At 42.9% G+C, this 20646-nt stretch overlaps 1 protein-coding gene across 1 annotated transcript in view; it reads left to right on the plus strand.

The window, feature by feature from the left end:
* Window positions 1-17132, plus strand: part of CHGB (chromogranin B) — a 77205-nt gene extending 60073 nt beyond the window's left edge. The window contains exons 4-5 of the mRNA XM_056567819.1: window positions 9989-11667; window positions 16740-17132. Coding sequence (XP_056423794.1) covers window positions 9989-11667; window positions 16740-16823 — 1763 coding nt within the window. The 3' untranslated portion in view covers window positions 16824-17132. The remainder of the gene's footprint in view (window positions 1-9988; window positions 11668-16739) is intronic.
* Window positions 17133-20646: the final 3514 nt, after the last annotated feature.

A 20646-nucleotide genomic window follows, 5' to 3' on the forward strand; every position in this document is an offset into this window, starting at 1 on the left:
CTTTGGCAGAGATGGAGCGGCTGTATACATCGCTCGCATCCCTGCTCTGCACTATACTCCAGGCCAGCCACTCATTCATTCATATTTTCCTCAGAGCTGTGATTGGCTGCAACCATCCGGCCAATCACAGCTCTGGGCGGAAAATATGAATGGCCAGTGATATGAATAGAACATCACTCAGAGTACAGAGCAGAGGTGCGAGCGCTGTATAGAGCCACATCTCTGCTATATTATGGACAATCGCATCGGGTGTCAGACTGACACCCGGGGCGATATGTCTATAGTACAGGTACTACTACTCCCATCATGGAACAGTGTGTTTCATGCTGGGAGTAGTAGTACTACATTAAAAATGTGGGGAAAAAAGAGAAAAAAAAGTTAAACACACACACTTTATAGAAAAAAATGTATAAAAATTTTGTTACAAAAAATAAACATTTAGTTAAATAAATGTTTACATCCCTACTGCATCCTTTTTTTTATTTTTTGGTACCCAACTATTTTGTAAAAAAAAAAAAAAAAAAGGCAAAGGGGCCAAAAAAGGCAAATTCCACACAAAGGTAAGACGCAAGAAAAAACGCCAGAAAAACGCCAAAACACAGGGAAACACTGTGGCAGTTTTTCTGGCGTTTTTTCTGGTGTTAGTCCTAGCCTTACCCTGACCTATATCTTATAGGGCTTTCTATAGAGTTCAAATATACCCCAGTTCTAGCTATAGATCAACCTATATGCTCACCTGCCTTTCTATTAAAGGGGTATTCCTGTGGAAAACAATTCCACAATTGAAAAGATTTGTAAATTACTTCTATTTAAAAATCTTAATCCTTCCAATACTTATCAGCTGCTGTATGCTCCACAGGAAATTCTTTTCTTTTTTAATGTATTTTCTGTCTGACCACAGTGCTCTGTGCTGACACCTCTGTCAATGTCAGGAACTGTCCAGGGCAGGAGCAAATCCCCATAGCAAACCTCTCCTGCTCTGGACAGTTCCTGACATGGACAGAGGTGTCAATAGAGAGCACTGTGGTCAGGCTGGAAAGATATTCAAAAAGAAGAGAACTTCCTCTGGGGTATACAACAGCTGATAAGGAGAAAGGGGAATAAGCCAGTTGTAATGCAGTGCCCTCCCTATGGGCCATCTCATCAGGAGTACCATCGTATATAAAAGCCAAAAACTTTATTAGTCTGCCCCAATAATGTAAATCTCTAGTATACAATGCATTCAGAAAAATTTCAGCCCCTCTCTCTTTTTGTCATATTTTGTTATGTTGCGGCCTTGTGGCTTGTACATGATACTGTGTTAGTACTAGAAAGTGCAGACTGCGAGAACTTTGTGTGTGAACCTGTGCAGTCCTGTCTGTCATAGGTGATGGTTGGTGGCAGCATTTGGGTGTGGGCTGGTTTTGGGGTGCGCATAACTCATTTGGGGCCTATTGCAGAAGGTGTATGTGAAGATCAGTGCGGAAGCAGAGTACCCCTTTGCATCCACATCCAAATGTGAACAGCGGAAAGACAGAGGGAGTTGATATATGTGGACCTACAAACAGTATTTTGGTCACAACATTCGTGGCAGTGTATTTTTGAGTTGTGTGCGCTATGTTAGGATGTGATTTATGCTCATTTATGCGATTTATCTTATTTATGCAAGATCTGAGTGCAGATAGATGAACCCTTTGAAGTCAAACCCTGATGACACAAATGTGACAGTCATTACTTTCGTGCTGTCTAAACAATTATAGTCATTGGGGTGGTCCCTGGTGGCTTCTGCCTGCCCTGCCAGCCTTGATTGGTAGATTTTTCCCTATATCCAAAAAGAGAGATATATATCAAGGCTGGTGGAGTGAGAAGAGGCTGCTGGGGACCACCCAATAACTCACGGTTCAGGCAGCATTAAAGTGATGACAGCATTAAAGTGATGCATATTTTATATGTGAAATATCTTATTTTCTTCTCTTTAAGGGTGCTCACTGTCCCTGCAGTTTTTCTGGTGGTTAGAGGCGTTCCTTGTTTGGCAGGGGGGGAGGGGGGGGGGGGGACGACGACATTCCTTTAGGAGCATAGGCAACTTGCTCCTTTCTCTTCCCCCTCCCTCTTTCTTGTCACATGGCCTGCACTGGAGCATACCATATCCACAGTATGCGGTGCAATTCTACAAGAAGTCTGTTCAATTGATGTAGTGCCTTGTATTGTTGGTCAGTGTGCCTGGAAATCACTGTCCTTCACTGTAAATGCTGCAGATGTCTGGCCCCTGTCTCCCTTTTACATGGTTCAGCTGCCATTGCTGAAAGCCTGCAGTATTCAGTGAGGCAGGGGAGCAAAGGATAACCCCACTCCCTGTCAGTCAAATCTGACCTTTTTTTCTGTTGTGGGGTCGGATCTGACTAGACAACAGGGATTAGTCAGATTACACAGAATTAGACCACCTAGTAGCTTTTTATTTTTAAAGTTTTTCAGCCATTTAGAAAAACATTTTTCTATTATTAGTATTTATTTTAGTATTTTCTATTTATTAATAAAATGTTAACTTTTTAAAGTCCTCTAAAAATTAATATTAAATAACAGTAACCCTTTAAATTACTTGTCCTTTATTACATTTCAGAAGGCTTTCTGACAGGCAGTCAGGACTCACCATAAAGAACACTGGTGATCAACCTGAAAAATACAGCCCTTGACTTCATATGGAAGGACACTCATTTTGAGTTCAGTCAGGGTCAAGGAATGGGCACATACATATGTCTTTTTTTTTATACTGCTGTATTTGTAGCCCATGTTTTCTCCATATATGTTATTTATCTAGGAACAAGGTTTGAGGAAAAAAATCTGAAACAGATCTGAGTTTTTGTGAAGGTACATATAGGGCCAGGGGCGGACACAGACAGCAGAGGGCCCCTGTGCAAAGAATGTGCCTGGGCCCCCCCCCAGCACTGTGCCCCCTCATGTACCTAGACCCCACCGGGGGGGCCTCCACTTACCCCGCGCGTGTAGTGTCGCCACTTGCCTTGTCCACCACAGGTGGATGGAACGACTCCTGAGGTGGGCTCCGGGTGGCCCCTGTCCCTCTCAGTGTGCGGCCCAGTGAGTACTCCCCCAGGTCAGCCTGACCCGTATCTAGCTGGGAGGCAGAGGGCAGTGCTCCCCTTTACATTCGCACCCCTGGACTTAGCACGACACCCCTTGGCACCCCCTGGTTCCTTGGCTTCTTATCCTTAATGATAGAAGTGACTGACAGGCAGGGCCAGACTGGGACCAAAAATAGGCCCAGGCATTTTTAAATAAACAGCCCATTTTTATGGTGGGGGTCTGACTCATGGGACCCCCACCAATCACCTTGGTTCAAGTGGCTCCCGAGATGTTGGAAAGCTGCAACTCCCATCATGTCTGAAGTGACTACAGCTGATGGGACAGTCAGGAGACTACACAATGATATCAGTGACTAAAGCTCTGATGGGACAGTTAGGAAAATACACAATGATATCACTGACCTGAGTGACGTCTTCTCTGTTGTCTTTACTTTTCTTCTTCATCTGGTCCAGACACCAGGACTTCTTCCATCTTCTCTGCAGAGTCTGACACCTGGACATCATTGGTTCCTTAATTTGTCAATAGATCCTCATCCTCTGTATGATGACAATAATCATTATAACCTTGCCAAATACTGTACCCCCTGAATATAATACTGCCAACCACTGTACCCCCTGAATACTGCCAACCACTGTACCCCTGAATATAATACTGCCAAATACTGTACCCCCTGAATATAATACTGCCAACCACTGTACCCCCTGAATACTTCCAACCACTGTACCCCTGAATATAATACTGCCAACCACTGTACCCCCTGAATACTGCCAACCACTGTACCCCTGAATATAATACTGCCAAATACTGTACCCCCTGAATATAATACTGCCAACCACTGTACCCCCTGAATACTGCCAACCACTGTACCCCTGAATATAATACTGCCAACCACTGTACCCCCTGAATACTGCCAACCACTGTACCCCTGAATATAATACTGCCAACCACTGTACCCCCTGAATACTGCCAACCACTGTACCCCCTGAATATAATACTGCCAACCACTGTACCCCTGAATATAATACTGCCAACCACTGTACCCCCTGAATACTGCCAACCACTGTACCCCTGAATATAATACTGCCAACCACTGTACCCCCTGAATACTGCCAACCACTGTACCCCTGAATATAATACTGCCAACCACTGTACCCCCTGAATATAATACTGCCAACCACTGTACCCCTGAATATATTACTGCCAACCACTGTACCCCTGAATATAATACTGCCAACCACTGTGCCCCTGAATATAATACTGCCAACCACTGTACCCCCTGAATACTGCCAACCACTGTATCCCTGAATATAATACTGCCAACCACTGTACTCCCTAAATACTGCCAACCACTGTACCCCTGAATATAATACTGCCAACCACTGTACCCCTGAATATAATACTGCCAACCACTGTACTCCCTAAATACTGCCAACCACTGTACCCCTGAATATAATACTGCCAAATACTGTACCCCTGAATATAATACTGCCAACCACTGTACCCCTGAATATAATACTGCCCACCACTGTACTCTATCAATATAATACTGCCAACCACGATACACCACTGAATCACCCCATACACTCCATCCTCAGTCTCCTCATCACCCCATACACTCCATCCTCAGTCTCCTCATCACCCCATACACCCCACGCACCCCATCCTCAGTCTCATCACCCCATACACCCCACACAACCCATTCTCAGTCTAATCATCACCCCACGCACCCCATCCTCAGTCTCATCACCCCATACACCCCACACAACCCATCCTCGGTCTCCTCATCACCCCCATATACCCCATCCTCAGTCTCCTCATCACCCCCATACACCCCATGCACCCCATCTTCAGTCTCATCACCCCATACACCCCACACAACCCATCCTCAGTCTCCTCATCACCCCATACACCCCACACACCCCATCTTCAGTCTCCTCATCACCCCATACACCCCACGCACCCCATCCTCAGTCTCCTCATCACCCCATTGACTCCATCCTCAGTCTCCTCATCACCCCATGCACTCCATCCTCAGTCTCCTCATCACCCCATGCACTCCATCCTCAGTCTCCTCATCACCCCATACACCCCACGCACTCCATCCTCAGTCTCTTCATCACCCCACGCACTCCATCCTCAGTCTCCTCATCACCCCATGCACTCCATCCTCAGTCTCCTCATCACCCCATGCACTCCATCCTCAGTCTCCTCATCACCCCACGCACTCCATCCTCAGTCTCCTCATCACCCCATGCACTCCATCCTCAGTCTCCTCATCACCGCATACACCCCATCCTCAGTCTCCTCATCACCCCATACACCCCATGCACTCCATCCTCAGTCTCCTCATCACCCCCATACACCCCACGCACCCCATCCTCAGTCTCCTCATCACCCCATACACCCCATGCAACCCATCCTCAGTCTCCTCATCACCTCATACACCCCATGCACTCCATCCTCAGTCTCCTCATCACCCCATACACCCCATGCACTCCATCCTCAGTCTCCTCATCACCCCACGCACTCCATCCTCAGTCTCCTCATCACCTCATACACCCCATGCACTCCATCCTCAGTCTCCTCATCACCCCATGCACTCCATCCTCAGTCTCCTCATCACCCCACGCACTCCATCCTCAGTCTCCTCATCACCTCATACACCCCATGCACTCCATCCTCAGTCTCCTCATCACCCCATGCACTCCATCCTCAGTCTCCTCATCACCCCACGCACTCCATCCTCAGTCTCCTCATCACCCCATGCACTCCATCCTCAGTCTCCTCATCACCCCATGCACTCCATCCTCAGTCTCCTCATCACCCCATGCACTCCATCCTCAGTCTCCTCATCACCCCATGCACTCCATCCTCAGTCTCCTCATCACCCCATGCACTCCATCCTCAGTCTCCTCATCACCGCATACACCCCATCCTCAGTCTCCTCATCACCCCATGCACTCCATCCTCAGTCTCCTCATCACCCCATGCACTCCATCCTCAGTCTCCTCATCACCCCATGCACTCCATCCTCAGTCTCCTCATCACCCCATACACCCCACGCACTCCATCCTCAGTCTCCTCATCACCCCCATACACCCCATGCACTCCATCCTCAGTCTCCTCATCACCCCATATACCTTAAGCACCTCATCAGTATTACACAGCTGACACCCCCCCCGTTCCTTCTCATCAACATTAAACCCCCTAATCATTACCCCCCTGACCCCCCCCTCTGGTCCTCCTTATCAACACTACGCTCTCCCAGACCCCCCAATCTTTGTTATCATTACACCACCAACCTCTTCAACACCCCTCCTGTCCTCTTCATCATCATTACAATCCCTTCCCCCCCGCCCTGCATCCGACCGTCGCTCTCCTCACCTTATCTGCTCAGCGATGCGGCTGTGAGGCGGGAGGGTTTGCTGCTCCTGTCGCTTCTGCCGGGGTCAGAGGCCATGACACGTGACGTCAGGGGCTTGGAATGGACGTGCGTGCCTGCGCGGGGCACGTCTGTTCCCATCAGCCCCTGGCCTGTCCTCTCGCCCGGCCGAGGTAAATTACTGCTGTCAGCGGCAGGTCCGGGACCTGTTGCTGCAGCATTTAGTATGAAGTACTGGCAGGGGGCCCTGCAGGGGCCCAGACTGTGAGGCCCAGGCTGTGACCTGGGCTACTAGGGGGCCCCCTAACACGCTGGGCCCCTGTGCAGCCGAACCGGCTGAACAAGTGATATGTCCGCCCCTGTATAGGGCAACAGATACAAGATGCATAAAAAAGCCAACATATAGTTAGATACTTGATATAGTTGAAATAAGGCAAGAATCCAACAAGTCCAACACAAAACCTTACTGTGTTGATCCAGAGAAAGGCAAAAAGCCCTTATGAGCTAAAATGGCGACTTAATAGTCAGAATAAATCCCTGGATAAACCTCATACCTCCAGAAATCTAGCATAATACCTCAACATACAATAGTTTCAACATACAATGGTCTTTTCTGGATCATTGTAACTTGAAACCAGATTCAACATACAATACTACAGACAGTCCAGATCTGTGAAACCTGTCGATGACTGGAAGAACCGACCAATCAGGAGGGCATTCACTGGTAAAACACCTGTATTACTGAAGCGTATGCACTGACTGGCTGTTTGGTAGCGCACCCAAGGTGGTATTACATGTTCTGTACTACTCTTTACCTGTGCCACAGTAAGCTACTCCTCATGACACCAGGTGAGGGCGGCTCCATTTTTCTTTTTTAGGACACTGTGTATTCTGTACTAAACCCTGAAGAAGCTCCTGTCCTCTACATAGACAGTGATTTACATCTTTCAGCAGCTCCTTCTTACTTTCTTACTCTGACTTGCTTTATCTATATTAGTTATCTACTTATTTTTGTTTAATCCTCACTTTTTCCTATTTTTGGATGACATTTTGGTGGCCTCAGAACCAATTACCAGGTTTCTATAGAGTTATGGTCTCAACATACAATGGTCGTCCTGGAACCAATTAATATTGTAACTTAAAGGACCACTGTATTAAACTTTTGGAAATGCCCAAAGAGAAAGCAGTATAACTTTTGTTCTTTATGATTGGGCAGTGTCAAACAGCATACAGAAGTATTTATCCCTATTCATTACTCTTTATTATTCACCATACTGCTTTTATAGCAATAGTTCCAGTGTCATACACAGGGCGCCATAGCAACAGGGGCGCCGGGCGGCCGACACAGCTCGCATGCCACTAACATACTTGTCACATTCTGCAGTGGCGGATCCATGGGGGGGGGCAACGGGGCAATTGCCCCCCCCCCCAGATTGCCGCCACCCCCCCGAGATTGCTGCCCATCCCCCACTTGGAACTCTATCATGGTGGAGCAGGGGCTGTCAGCTCGGCCGCTCCACCGTTCATTCACCTTTCTCACACGCTGCTCCTTTCTTGCAGCGTGTGAGCCACGGGGATGTGATCTACGGCTGGCCGGAGCGATGATGTCACATCATCGCGCCGGTGCCCGGAAACACGTCCCCGCGGCTGGCACACTGGGAGCAAGCAGTAAGCTTAGTAACCAGTAAGTAAAACTTGGGGGGCACATAAACGGGGGAAATTTAATATGAAGGGAACCTCACAGGAGGAATTATAAGTGAAGAGCACATCACAGGGGGAATTCTAAGTGAGGGGCACATGACTGGGGCATTATAAGTGAGGGGCACATGACAGGGGGCATAATAAGTGAGGGGCACATGACAGGGGGCATTATAATTGAGGGGCACATGACAGGGGGCATTATAAGTGAGGGGCACATGACAGGGGGCATTATAAGTGAGGGGCACATGACAGGGGGCATTATAAATGAGGGGCACATGACAGGGGGCCCTCTGTCATGTGCCTCTTACATGTAATGCCCCTGTGCTGTGCCCCTCACATATAATGACCCCATCATGTGTCCCTAACATATAATACCCCCTTTCCTGTGCCCCACACTTATAATGCCCCCTGTCATGTGCCCCACACTTATAATGTCCCCTGTCCTGTGCCCCACACTTATAATGCCACATGTCCTGTGCCCTTCACATATAATGCTCCCTGAGGGGGCAGGACAGGTGGCATTTGATGTGAGGGTCACAGGACAAAGGACATTATTATGTGGGAGGAACAGGACAGAAAATGTTACTATGTGGGGGGCACAGGACGGGTCATAATTATTATATGTGGGGCACAGAATGGGGCATTATTTCTATATGTGAGGGGCACATAATGTTTTGCATTTCATAGGTATAGCATATATTATAAGGAATTTCTGGGGTGGTACGGTTTTTATAGGCCACAATACGTTATGGTATTGTATTAAGAGGGTGCACTGAACTGTAAGGTTATATTCAGAGAGCGCAGTATGTGGTAGTATTATATTCAGAGGGTGCAGTGTGTGGTAGTATTATATTGTATTATATTCAGAGGATACAGTGTGTTGTAGTATATTCAGAGGATACAGTGTGTGGTAGTATTATATTCAGAGGATACAGTGTGTGGTAGTATTATATTCAGAGGATACAGTGTGTGGTAGTATATTCAGAGGATACAGTGTGTGGTAGTATTATATTCAGAGGATACAGTGTGTGGTAGTGTTATATTCAGGGGATACAGTGTGTGGTAGTATTATATTCAGGGGATACAGTGTGTGGTAGTATTATATTCAAAGGGTACAGTGTGTGGTAATATATTCAGAGGGTACAGTGTGGTAATATTATATTCAGAGGATACAGTGTGTGGTAGTATTATGTTCAGAGGATACAGTGTATGGTAGTATTATATTCAGAGGGTACAGTGTGGTAGTATATTCAGAGGGTACAGTGTGTGGTAGTATATTCAGAGGATACAGTGTGTGGTAGTATTATATTCAGAGGGTACAGTGTGGTAGTTTATTCAGAGGATACAGTGTGTGGTAGTATATTCAGAGGATAAAGTGTGTGGTAGTATTATATTTAGAGGATACAGTGTGTAGTAATATTATATTCAGAGGTACGGTGTGTGCCAGAATTATATTCAGGGGATACAGAGTTTGTCAGTATTATAATAATTATTGTTTTCATATAGAGGATCAGACTCCGCTGACATAGTGAGGAGCCATCTGGGTGTCAAGTTCTGCAGAGAGAACATTTAGCTGGACCCGGTGGTATGTACCATCTGAATTAGATAAGGAAAGACTATAGAGAAGACGTCACCTGTAATTACTGGGGGGGGGGGGGGAGCACAAGGTTAGCTCACACAGGGCGCCTGAACACCTAAGGCCGGCCCTGGTCATACATAAAGAAGAATACTGATTCCTAAAGTAGAGTTCCAAATTATGAATATGTTGTATTATAGAGGAATAGAACACGTACTGACTAAACTATATCAACATTTCTCTTCTAGACAGTCAGCATAGTTCAGATGAAAAAGAAGATGAACAGAAGCAGTATGAAACAAGAAACATTAAGGATTTTGGTGGTATGGATAACCACCAATATGAAAGCAATGAAGAAGAAAAACATAATCAAGATTTACCAAAAGAAGACAACGAAGAGAAATGGCACCATGCAGAAGATAAAAGTAAAGAGGAAAAGGAAGAAGAACAAAAGCATGAAGAAGATAAAGAGGAGAGCACTGGACACTCCAAAGAAAGGGACTTTGTTAATGATGATGATGAAGATAATGGGGATGATGGGGTAATGGGGGATCACAAGAACCATAATGAGAAAGAAGAAATTGTAAAAAAGGACAAATATCATGAAGATCCACAAGAGGTAAAACATGATATTTTTGGCAAAAAAGTTCACCAAACAGCTAAAAGTATTGAAGAATTCTCACAGGAAGATGAGGAACCAAACCACTTTGAGGAGATCTTTAAGAGACACCACATGAGTCAAAGTCCAAAAGAACCACTTTTTCATTCAGACAAATACCAGTCAGCTCACTCTGATGAAACTTCTGAAGAATCTAATGAAAAAGAAGAAGAACGAAAAAGAAATCACAACCCAAAACACAATGACTTTGTGCAAAGATTCCTTGACTATGAAAAGAGAAGTCGTCAAGGGCAACAGAGGAATTACTTTCCTTCAGATGAAGATATATTTCACTACAGGGGACAAAAATCACACTTTGGACAAGAACCTTCTGAGAAGCACCTAAAGAATAATTATGAGAAGAGAACACACCATGAGATGGAAAGTTCTGAGGAATCAAGAGAGAAGAGGCACCACCACCAAGACAGCGAGGAAGAGAATGACAACAATGATAGGAATGACGAAAGCAATGAGAAAGAGTTCATGGGACATCACTATGAAGACAAGAAACATTATTCAGAGATCAAGAGGTGGCTAAGTCAGAAAAATACTCTACCAAATTATGACCAAAATAATGAAGATAGTCAGGAGACCAAGGAAGACATTGAGAAACGCCATAAAGATGATAGACTAGAGAAACAAGAACTCTACAGGAAACTGAAAAATCATCTCCAGGACAGTGAAGAAGATAGATATTATAAACCAGAAAAGAAACAAGAAGACAAGAGACACTATATAGGTGATGAAATGGTGGATGAGATGAAAAGATATTATCCAGACTTGTCATACGAGCAAAACACAAGACATTACAATGGAAAAAATACGGAGGAATCTATTTACCCCAGTAATGACAAGTACAAGAGACAACACTCTGAAGAAGAAACCAGATTATTCAGCCAGTATGCCATTCCTGATGACCATTTTAGGTGGAATAACAGATATTATGAGAACAATGAAAACAGTGTAGAAGAAAGAAAGAGAAGTTTGCAAAACAAAAACCTGTCCCCAGACTATGATGACTATGACCTGTGGGGTAAAAAGCAATTCCTCGATGACATAAATCATGAATATGGTGAAAAAAGGAATCCGCTCAAAATTCCCAAGTTTGAAGAAAAAAGACAATATGACAGAATGGACGAGCTGGCTCAGCTACTGAATTATAAAAAGAAATCTGTTGAGTTTCCAGATTTCTATGATTCAGGAGAAATAAAAAAGCGCCATTTTAATGAACGGAGCCGACTGCACCAGAGGCCTTTAACACAGGAGGAGGTAAATAATGTAGTAAAGTTCTCTGTCTAAATGTATTTTTACAGAAATGTGATAAATGCGGCAGTCCAGTTTGAGCCAAAGTCTTGACTTGAGACAGTTTGTTGCTCTGGAATAGCTGTCTGAAAATACTATGGTTGTCTGTCAGCATATCGCTAGTAACTACTTGGAAGAAGCAGAATTAGCACAATAGTGTAAAAAGAATATGGTTAAAAGACATGAAACCAGTAACACTGCGATTCAAACATCAAATATAAATCAAAACTCTGGATATAAAACAGTAAAGTCGAATTTTATTTACAATGAGTTGTAGAAAATTTTAAATAAAGTTGCACAACCTTTGACATTTTTCCTTGGACTGGTCATCTGAGATAGTCAAGAGAATAGATATCAAGTCCCTATCTCTTCTGTTGCCTTGTCCTGAGGCCATCTGTCCTTAAAGAGTACCTGTCACCAAACTAAACTTTAATATATTGTTCCTTATGTAATTATAAGATACTTTGCTATTTACTTGCTGTTAAAATTCTCAATTTTTATATGTTTTTAATGTGACTGAAAAAACAGCCACCAGGTGGCACTGTTCTGTTCCCTGAGCAAGTCAAACAGTTAGTTTGGTCTCCTCCCTGCCTGGCAGGAGACCAAACTCAGAAAGTGCGTGCGGGGCATGGTGAGGCACAGCTCACGCAGGCTTCAGTGACGTTGCGCCTGCTGGGAAACGCCCACTTTCTCCTTCCGGAAGCTCACAAAATGTGAGCAAGGGGAAAGGTATGATACAGAGCTTTTTGAAGCTCGGAAAAATTTTTTAAGGGCAGGAGGGGTGTTAGGAGTAGTTGGGGAATATAATGTGAGTTAGTTTAGAAAATATGGTTTGGTGACATGTACTCTTTAAATGTACTGGATTTACCAGACATGAAATGGCTCAGCTCTGAGCCTGAAACAAGAAGCTTTATGGCACCTTCCATTCTTCAGTCACTAAGTTGGCTGACACAATAATAAATTGCAGAGAATTCTAATGACATATTTCATGTGATTAGAATTTGACATAATAATTATGATAATAATAATAACAACAATAATGTAAGCATAATTAAATAGACTGCACAGGTTTAGATAAATTTAGCTGCTTTCTTTCAAAAACAGCACCCCATTTACCCACTGGATGTGTGTTGTATTTTAAACTCTCTTAAATGGTATGACGCTGCAACACCAGGCGTGGTGCTGTTTGAAGTCAGCTACTATATATATATATATATATATATATATATATATATATATATATATTTATATATTTTTTTTTTTTTATTATTATTATTATGGACAACCCCTCGATATGAATTGTACAATTACTCTCACTTATGACGAAATTGTTACTTAAATAAATAGGAAGCTGTGCAGGATAGTGTCTGATTGAAAGGGGTTTATCCTCTGGGACCCCACTGATCACAAGAACAGCAGTCCTATGTCCTCTTGGTTAAATGTGGTCATGGTAAAATATGCGAGCTACCACTCCATTTAACTCTATGGGACAGACGAATATAACAGAATTTTTGTCGTGGGTACCACTGTTTGAACCGTATCACTTATCCTGCAGAAAAGTAATGTGTCCTTTGCAGGAAACCCCCTTTAAAGGGGTACTCTGGTGCTCCAGCATTCTGAACATTTTGTTCAGAACGTTTGGAGCCTGAGGCCGTGATCGTGATGTCACGGCCAGGCCCTCTCCATTCATGTCTATGGGAGGGGGCTTGTCCTTGACGCGCCCCCTCCTATAGACATGAAAGGAGGGGACGTGGCCTTGATGTCACGACCATTGCCACAGGGTGCTGCAGGAGATCGCTGGGGCCCCAGCGATCAGACATCTTATCCCCTATGCTTTGGATATGATGACTAGTAGCGGAGTACCCCTTTAATCTATGGTGGTAATGTCCAATGATATCTTCTCAGCATACCGAGGATGGTTAAGCTCCTACAGTATGATGATGTGCTGAGGCAGAACATAACTTCACGTCAGGGATTCCCTCACTGTAATAAATATTGTGATTCACCGCTTCACAACCATCCTTTATACGCTCATTGTTGCGGTGACAGATACACCTTAACAGATGTTGATCATCCATTAGTTCTACTGCTTATTTGTCTGGGGATTTCATTGATGTCTCCAATCTGCTTGTCACTATTATAGACATAGCTGGAGAAGGAATCCATCAGTGAAGGAATTAATCTCCTTGTAAGGGTGAACTGAGAATCAGGTAGGATGGATTTGTCTGGCTGTAAGGCAGTCAACACAGTGCAGTATGGATGTAATGAGAATTCCGTGTCTCTCCTAAGTGATGTCCAGTGATGAAAGTGACCACCCACCACTGTTCTAAGCACATATTCTCAGACTGGTTGTCACTTTGCTGTTCCCAAGTATAGGATAATAATACTGTTTTGGTGTCATCCCCAAAAGGCCTATACACACAGCCGTATTACTGATATGGGTTGTTTGTATCTGCAATAAGGCCTGTACTGGATCTTTGTGTGCTTCTGACTTTATATAAGGACTCACAGGTTCTTCTTCACGAATCCATGACCATAAAAATGTAGTATTCCTACAGCTCTGTAAATTGAAACCTTAGGGACTCTGTGTGTTCACGGTGCATAAATGGTGCGCTATTTAGCTATACAGAGAAGAGACCTAAATGATTTTTGGAGACTTATCAGGCAAAGCTTTATGGGGAAAAATAGGCAAACTTAGTCATATTAGCCAAACTAGGGCTTTCTCTAAAAGGAAGCATTACCCATTTGTTGACAGCTTTTATTTTAAGAACCCGAGGACATATGCTTGATCGCCCAAGTGCATTGAGAAGAACACACATGGGCCCCTGAAAACTATTCCCTTTGCCTGTGGGTTAAAGGCCTCCTACAAGGGTTCAGGATCAATGGTCTGTCCTTACAGAAGCTTAAGGAGAGCACAGCTGGTTCGGCTTCTTGTCGATATAGCGCAGGTTATTGGTTGGCCAGAGAGATGTTTTAGACACAGGTCAAGGGTGGTACTATGGCAACAAAATAAAGAAAAATTGGAAATTGCTCACCTTCTCCATGCACGTGCAATCAGTCCTCCTTCACTGCCTCCAGAATAGAAAATTCAGTAGTAGTCACAGCACTGGTAAAAAAACATCCATTTATTAGAAATCCATTAAAAAATCCACAGAATACAAAAAGGTGCAACCAGCATGATAGAGGTCGTAACCTCCCCCTCTGACGTGTTTCCGCCCTACCGGGCCTTAACCCCTTAATGACCAAGCCCATTTTCACCTCAAGGACCAGGCCAATTTTATTTTAGCGTTTTCGTTTTTTCCTCCTCGCCTTCTAAAATCCATAACTCCTTTATATTTCCATGTACAGACCCATATAAGGGCTTGTTTTTTGCGTGACCAATTGTACTTTGTAATGAAACCTCTCATTTTACCATAAAATGTATGGCGAACCCCCAAAAATTTTTTTTTAGGGAGAAAATTTCAATGAAAACCAAAATTTTGCACATTTTGGAGGGTTTTGTTTTCACACTGTACACTTTAAGGTAAAAATGATAGGTGTTCTTTATTCTGTGGGTCAATATGATTAAAATGATACCCATGGCTAGATACTTTTATATTTTTGTACCGCTTTAAAAAATCTAAAACTTTTTGTACAAAATCAGTAATCTAAGATCACCCTATTTTGACCACCTATAACTTTTTAATTTTTCCATATATAGGGCGGTATGAGGGCTAATTTTTTGCGCTGTCATCTGCACTTTTTTTTTTTAGATACCACATTTGCATATATAAAACTTTTAGATAATTTTTTATTAATTTTTTTTTTTATAAAATGTGAGAAAAAAGCAGGATTTGTGGGCTTTTTAAATTTTTTACGTTTACACCATTCACCATACGGGATCATTAACATAATATTTTGATAGTTCGGACATTTACGCACGCGGCGATACCAAATATGTTTATTTTTTTTTTAAATTACGCTTTTTGGGGGTAAAATGGGAAAAACTGACAATTTTAATTTTTATTGGGGGAGGGGATTTTTCACTTTTTTTTTGTACTTTTTATTTTTACATTTTTCAACTTTTTTAACACTTTTTATGTCCCCATAGGGGACTATCTATAGCAATCGTTTGATTGCTAATACTGTGCAGCGCTATGCATAGGACACAGCACTGCTCAGTATTATCGGTGATATTCTGCTCTGGTCTGCTCGATCGCAGAGACAGCCGGGAGACAGCCGGAGCTAGGTAAGGGGACCTCCGGCTGTCATGCTGGTCGATCGGATCCCCGCGGCAGCGCTGCGGGCGATCCGATCATCCAATCAAAGTGCCACAATGCCGCAGATGCCGTGATCTGTATTGACCCCGGCATCGGAGGGGTTAATGGCGGACATCCGCGCGATCGCGGCTGTCGGCCATTAGCAGCCGGAACCTGCCGTGTATGACGCAAGCGCCCTTCCGATGCTCGCGGTCATACACAGGACGTAAATGTACGTCCTGGTGCAAGAAGTCCCGCCAAACCAGGACGTACATTTACGTCCGTGGTCGTTAAGGGGTTAATCATAGAATTCTATGATTAAGGCCCGGTAGGGCGGAAACGTGTCAGAGGGGGAGGTTTCGACCTCTATCATGCTGGTTGCACCTTTTTGTATTCTGTGGATTTTTTTTATGGATTTCTAATAAATGGATGTTTTTTTACCAGTGCTGTGACTACTACTGAATTTTCTATAAGGGTGGTACTGTTTATGGTTAAAGAGACCCAACAGTTGGTGTTTGGAGAATTATTTTACGGAAATGCTTTACGGCAAAAAATTATGCAAACTAGTTTTCCTTTAAAAGGAAGAATACTATCATATTAGCCAAGCCAGAGTCTCCTCCGAAAGAAAAATCCCCCATATGTAGATGGAAGTCTCACCCAATTGAAGAAGACTCTCGTTTGGCTAATATAAGATAGTATTCCTCCTTCTGCAGTATTTGCACCCTACAATATAACACCATATGAAATGTATTGCCACATGTTGTTGGGTTGACATTATAATGTTCTATATTTTATCTGTAGGAGAAGGAATTGGAGAATCTGGCTATTATGGACCTGGAGTTGCAGAAGATTGCCGAAAAACTTAGCAATAACAGACAAGGCTGATAGAAAGCGAGTAGCAATACCTGGAGAGCGATACTATATTTAGCTAAAAACATTCCTTGTCAGTGCCTCTTCAAAAGAGAAAAAAATGTATTTAGTCAAGACAAGCAAAATGTAGTTCATTGTTCACAAATAGTATTTTACAAAGTTGAAAATGTCTGTTCTGACTCTTGCTGTTGATACAAAGGTAAATGACATATTCATACATATATAAGAAACATTTTACTATGCTTGTGCAATTGTTTTTGTGTAATTGTACTTTAATACATCTTTGTCTTGAGATTTGAAATAATAAAAGCAAACATAATCTTGTTCTGCATTTCTCATTATTTAACAAATTATCATTGTATTAAGATATCCAATTTGTTATGACACCAGTTCAATAGAATCTAGGCAGCCTTGTTCACATCTCCATTAAGTATTTTCATTGTTCTGCTCTGCATATGCAGAACACTGGTGGCACTTGACGCATTGGACTATAATGGGGACTGTCAGGTTTCTGGCTTGGTATTTGGGATCTTTGTTAGAATCTGTGATGGATGCTCCTACAGAACCTCCAACAAAGACAAGGGCATCAGAAGCATCTGCCATAGCCATCCAGTAAACTACTGCCATGCTCAGGAGCAAATCTAAGTACCCATGAGTGGTCCCAGTGTAAATAGCTGCCGGCCCAGCCTACCAGAGGACACCAGAGCAAAGCACCAAGGGTTTAGGCAAGGTAAGTAAGGATCCAGACATAGGTTGTGGGTAGGGTACATGCAAATCTAAGATTATAAGACTCATAGAGCAGAGAGTATATGGACTTTCAGCTTAACTGAGAGATCTAGTTACACTGTCCATAGAAGTCTATGATGAGGGAGGGAGGAAGGATAAAAGAAAGTGCAGTGAAAGAGCTAGAAACATAGAGGCAATATTGGCTTACTGTTTACCCAGTGCTGGAGAAAAATGGAATTTTGTAATTGTTTTCGTGTCTCTTAGTCATACCATATGTAATGTGGTTCTAAATAATATGTAACCTATTTTTAAGCCAAAGTACAGATGAAGAAAACATAATAATTAGTGGTAAAACACTGGCAAGCAAGAATACACTCTATTAGGGGGAAAATCTTATTAAAACTTGAACATAAGAACAAAGAGCCAATGTTGCTTTTCTAGAAAAAAAAAAAAAAAAGATTGGTAAAAAACAGAAGAGAGTGGCCATAGATGAGGGGGTAGGTGCAAGTGAAGTTGTGCTATTGAAGCATCTTACCAATGGGTTTGATGTTGTTCTAAGTTTGGTTTAGCAGAACTGCGGGAGGTCCGGGCTGTATTTCCAGCTTTCTGAAAGCGGCTTTATGTGGAAAAGCTCCTATTATTATTTCCTAAGCCATGTGGCACTGTGACTGAAAAAGAAATTGCAATTAAAGGGGTATTCCGGCTTAACACATCTTATCCCCTATCCAAAGGATAGGGGATAACATGTATGATCGCTGGGGACCCCCGCGTTTCGGTGCAGCCTCCGGCATTCTGTGCCGGGCGTTGCCTCCGAGACAGGGACATGACGTCATGGCTACGCCCCGTCCATTCATGCCCGCTCCCATAGACATGAATGGAGGGGGGGCGTGATGTGGTCACTAGGGGGTGTGGCCATGACCTCACCCCGTCTCGGAGGCAGCACCCGGCACAGAATGCCTGAGACCCCTGAGATCATATATCTTATCCCTTATCCTTTGGATAGCGGATAAGATGTATAAAGCCGGAACACCCCTTTAAATGAAGGTATCGGTGCAGGGAAGAGGGAACAGCTCCTTATTGCTTTATTTTTGCTGGAACTATCAACTAAAACTAGCTTCAGTTGCTAACAAACCCAGCCAACCTATTCTGCAGGGACAAAAAGAAATGTTTATCCTTGAAAAGTGATGTCACTCATAGCTGCTTTTTATACTAACAAAATGAGAATTACATTGACTTCAATGGCATCTGCATTCGCTCTATTGTTGCCTGTGAACAAAGATTATTTTACAATCAATGTTTTTGGAGTGTGGGAGGACCTGGTGGAAGCGCATGTGAACAGAAAATGTACAAACGCCTTGCCTATAATCCGATTATTTTCTATTTAGCTATATTGGTTCCTATATTCCTATGAACAGCCTGCAGTGAGGACATCCCACTTACCTGGATCATTCTGGGCTAAACGTTTTGTTCCATTCTAGGAATCCAAACTTGCCAATGTTCATCATTCTCTAACAGGGATGGTGACTATCTGTTAATTGCGGCTACACTTTAAGCTTTTGAATAAAAGGACCAGAACCTAGTGTGCTCTGCTTTTAATTCTCATATGAGGCAAACATATTTAAAAAGGTACTAAGATGTCTGATAAAATAAAAATGTTGCAGAAGCATATAGCATTCTTTACACATCTGCCCCAGTTCTTAAAACCATCAAAAACTCATGTTTTGTGCATGTGTAGTTGTACCAGGTCATAAACACTACTTCTTGGTAGAGAGGTTGCTCAGTACTACAATTCCAAGAATGCACTGTTTTCCTTCAGCTGTTTAACAAAGCTTTGTACATCATTCATCCCTATAATATCCTAAAAAAGGATATATAATATGTATATGACAGGGAGATGGTGATGTAGGGGCTGGTCAGAGGTAATAACATCACTTCAGCTCAGAGATGCAACAAAGACATCAGAGGATGATGCATTGTCCTGGGAGTGAGGGAGGAGCCGGGAAGCTGCTGAGACAACACAACACTGAAAATGAAAGAACTACACAACTTCCTGTCAGAAGTGAGTCAAGGGAAAAACCATGCTGAAGCCAGTACAATTTGCAACAACATCATATTAATAAGTTATACATCTTGGACTATAATGGAGCTATCACCAATCAGATGGGATGAGCACTAAGCCAAAGAGTGAAGCGTGCTACTACTGCACAAAGCAATAAATAATTAATAAAGATTAGACAGCACCCATTCTTATTGTAGTGCACGGCCCCAACATTCCGAAATAATTCAATAGCCAGCTCTTGCATATGGTCAAAAGACAAATTTTATTGTAGACCCATTAAAACTACAGCAATCAGTAGACAACATGAACATTCTCCACCAATTTTTGGTTGGTCGACCCTTTTATTTCCATGTGGATAGATTTCCACAGTGCACAATATGAAAAATGCCCAGACACATTTGACGCATTAACAATAATTAACATCCTCGAAGTCCCCTAGATGCTCCTGGATGCATTTGTTTAGCTTACGGCTCATAAATTGCAAGTTTCACACCCAATTCTTTAAATAACATATGTTGTGTTGCAATTAAAACATTGTTTAAATGAGTATTCCCTTAGTATAAAATAAAAAAAAAAAGAAAACTCATAAAAAATATAAAAAATACAACAATAATCTATTCTGATTTTCTCACTTCTTCCTGCTTCCGAGATGAATGCTCAGAACAGGACCTGCCCTCTCAGCCAAAAACTGGCGGCTGGGTTCACATCACGTTTTTGCCATACTGTTTTCAATCCGTTTTTCTAAAGAAAACCATATAACAAAAAAACAGACGGAACAGTATGGGAAAAAGTAAACCGTATGCGTTTTTAAACAGTATACTGTTTTTAAAAGTGCATACAGTTCCATCAGTTTTTATAGAAAAAACCCATACGTTTTTGAAAATGTTGTCCATTTTTAATGGGAGGGGTCTTGGGTGGGGACTTTAGGATTCAAATGCGCATGTACAAAGTAAAAACGTATACGTTTTTCCCGCATGGAACCGTATACATGTGCGTTTCCCATTGACGTCCATGTAAAAAAAAAAACGTATGCGGTTGCAGTACGGTTTTTGA

Source organism: Hyla sarda, chromosome 3 (assembly GCF_029499605.1).
Source record: "Hyla sarda isolate aHylSar1 chromosome 3, aHylSar1.hap1, whole genome shotgun sequence".
NCBI lineage: Eukaryota > Metazoa > Chordata > Amphibia > Anura > Hylidae > Hyla > Hyla sarda.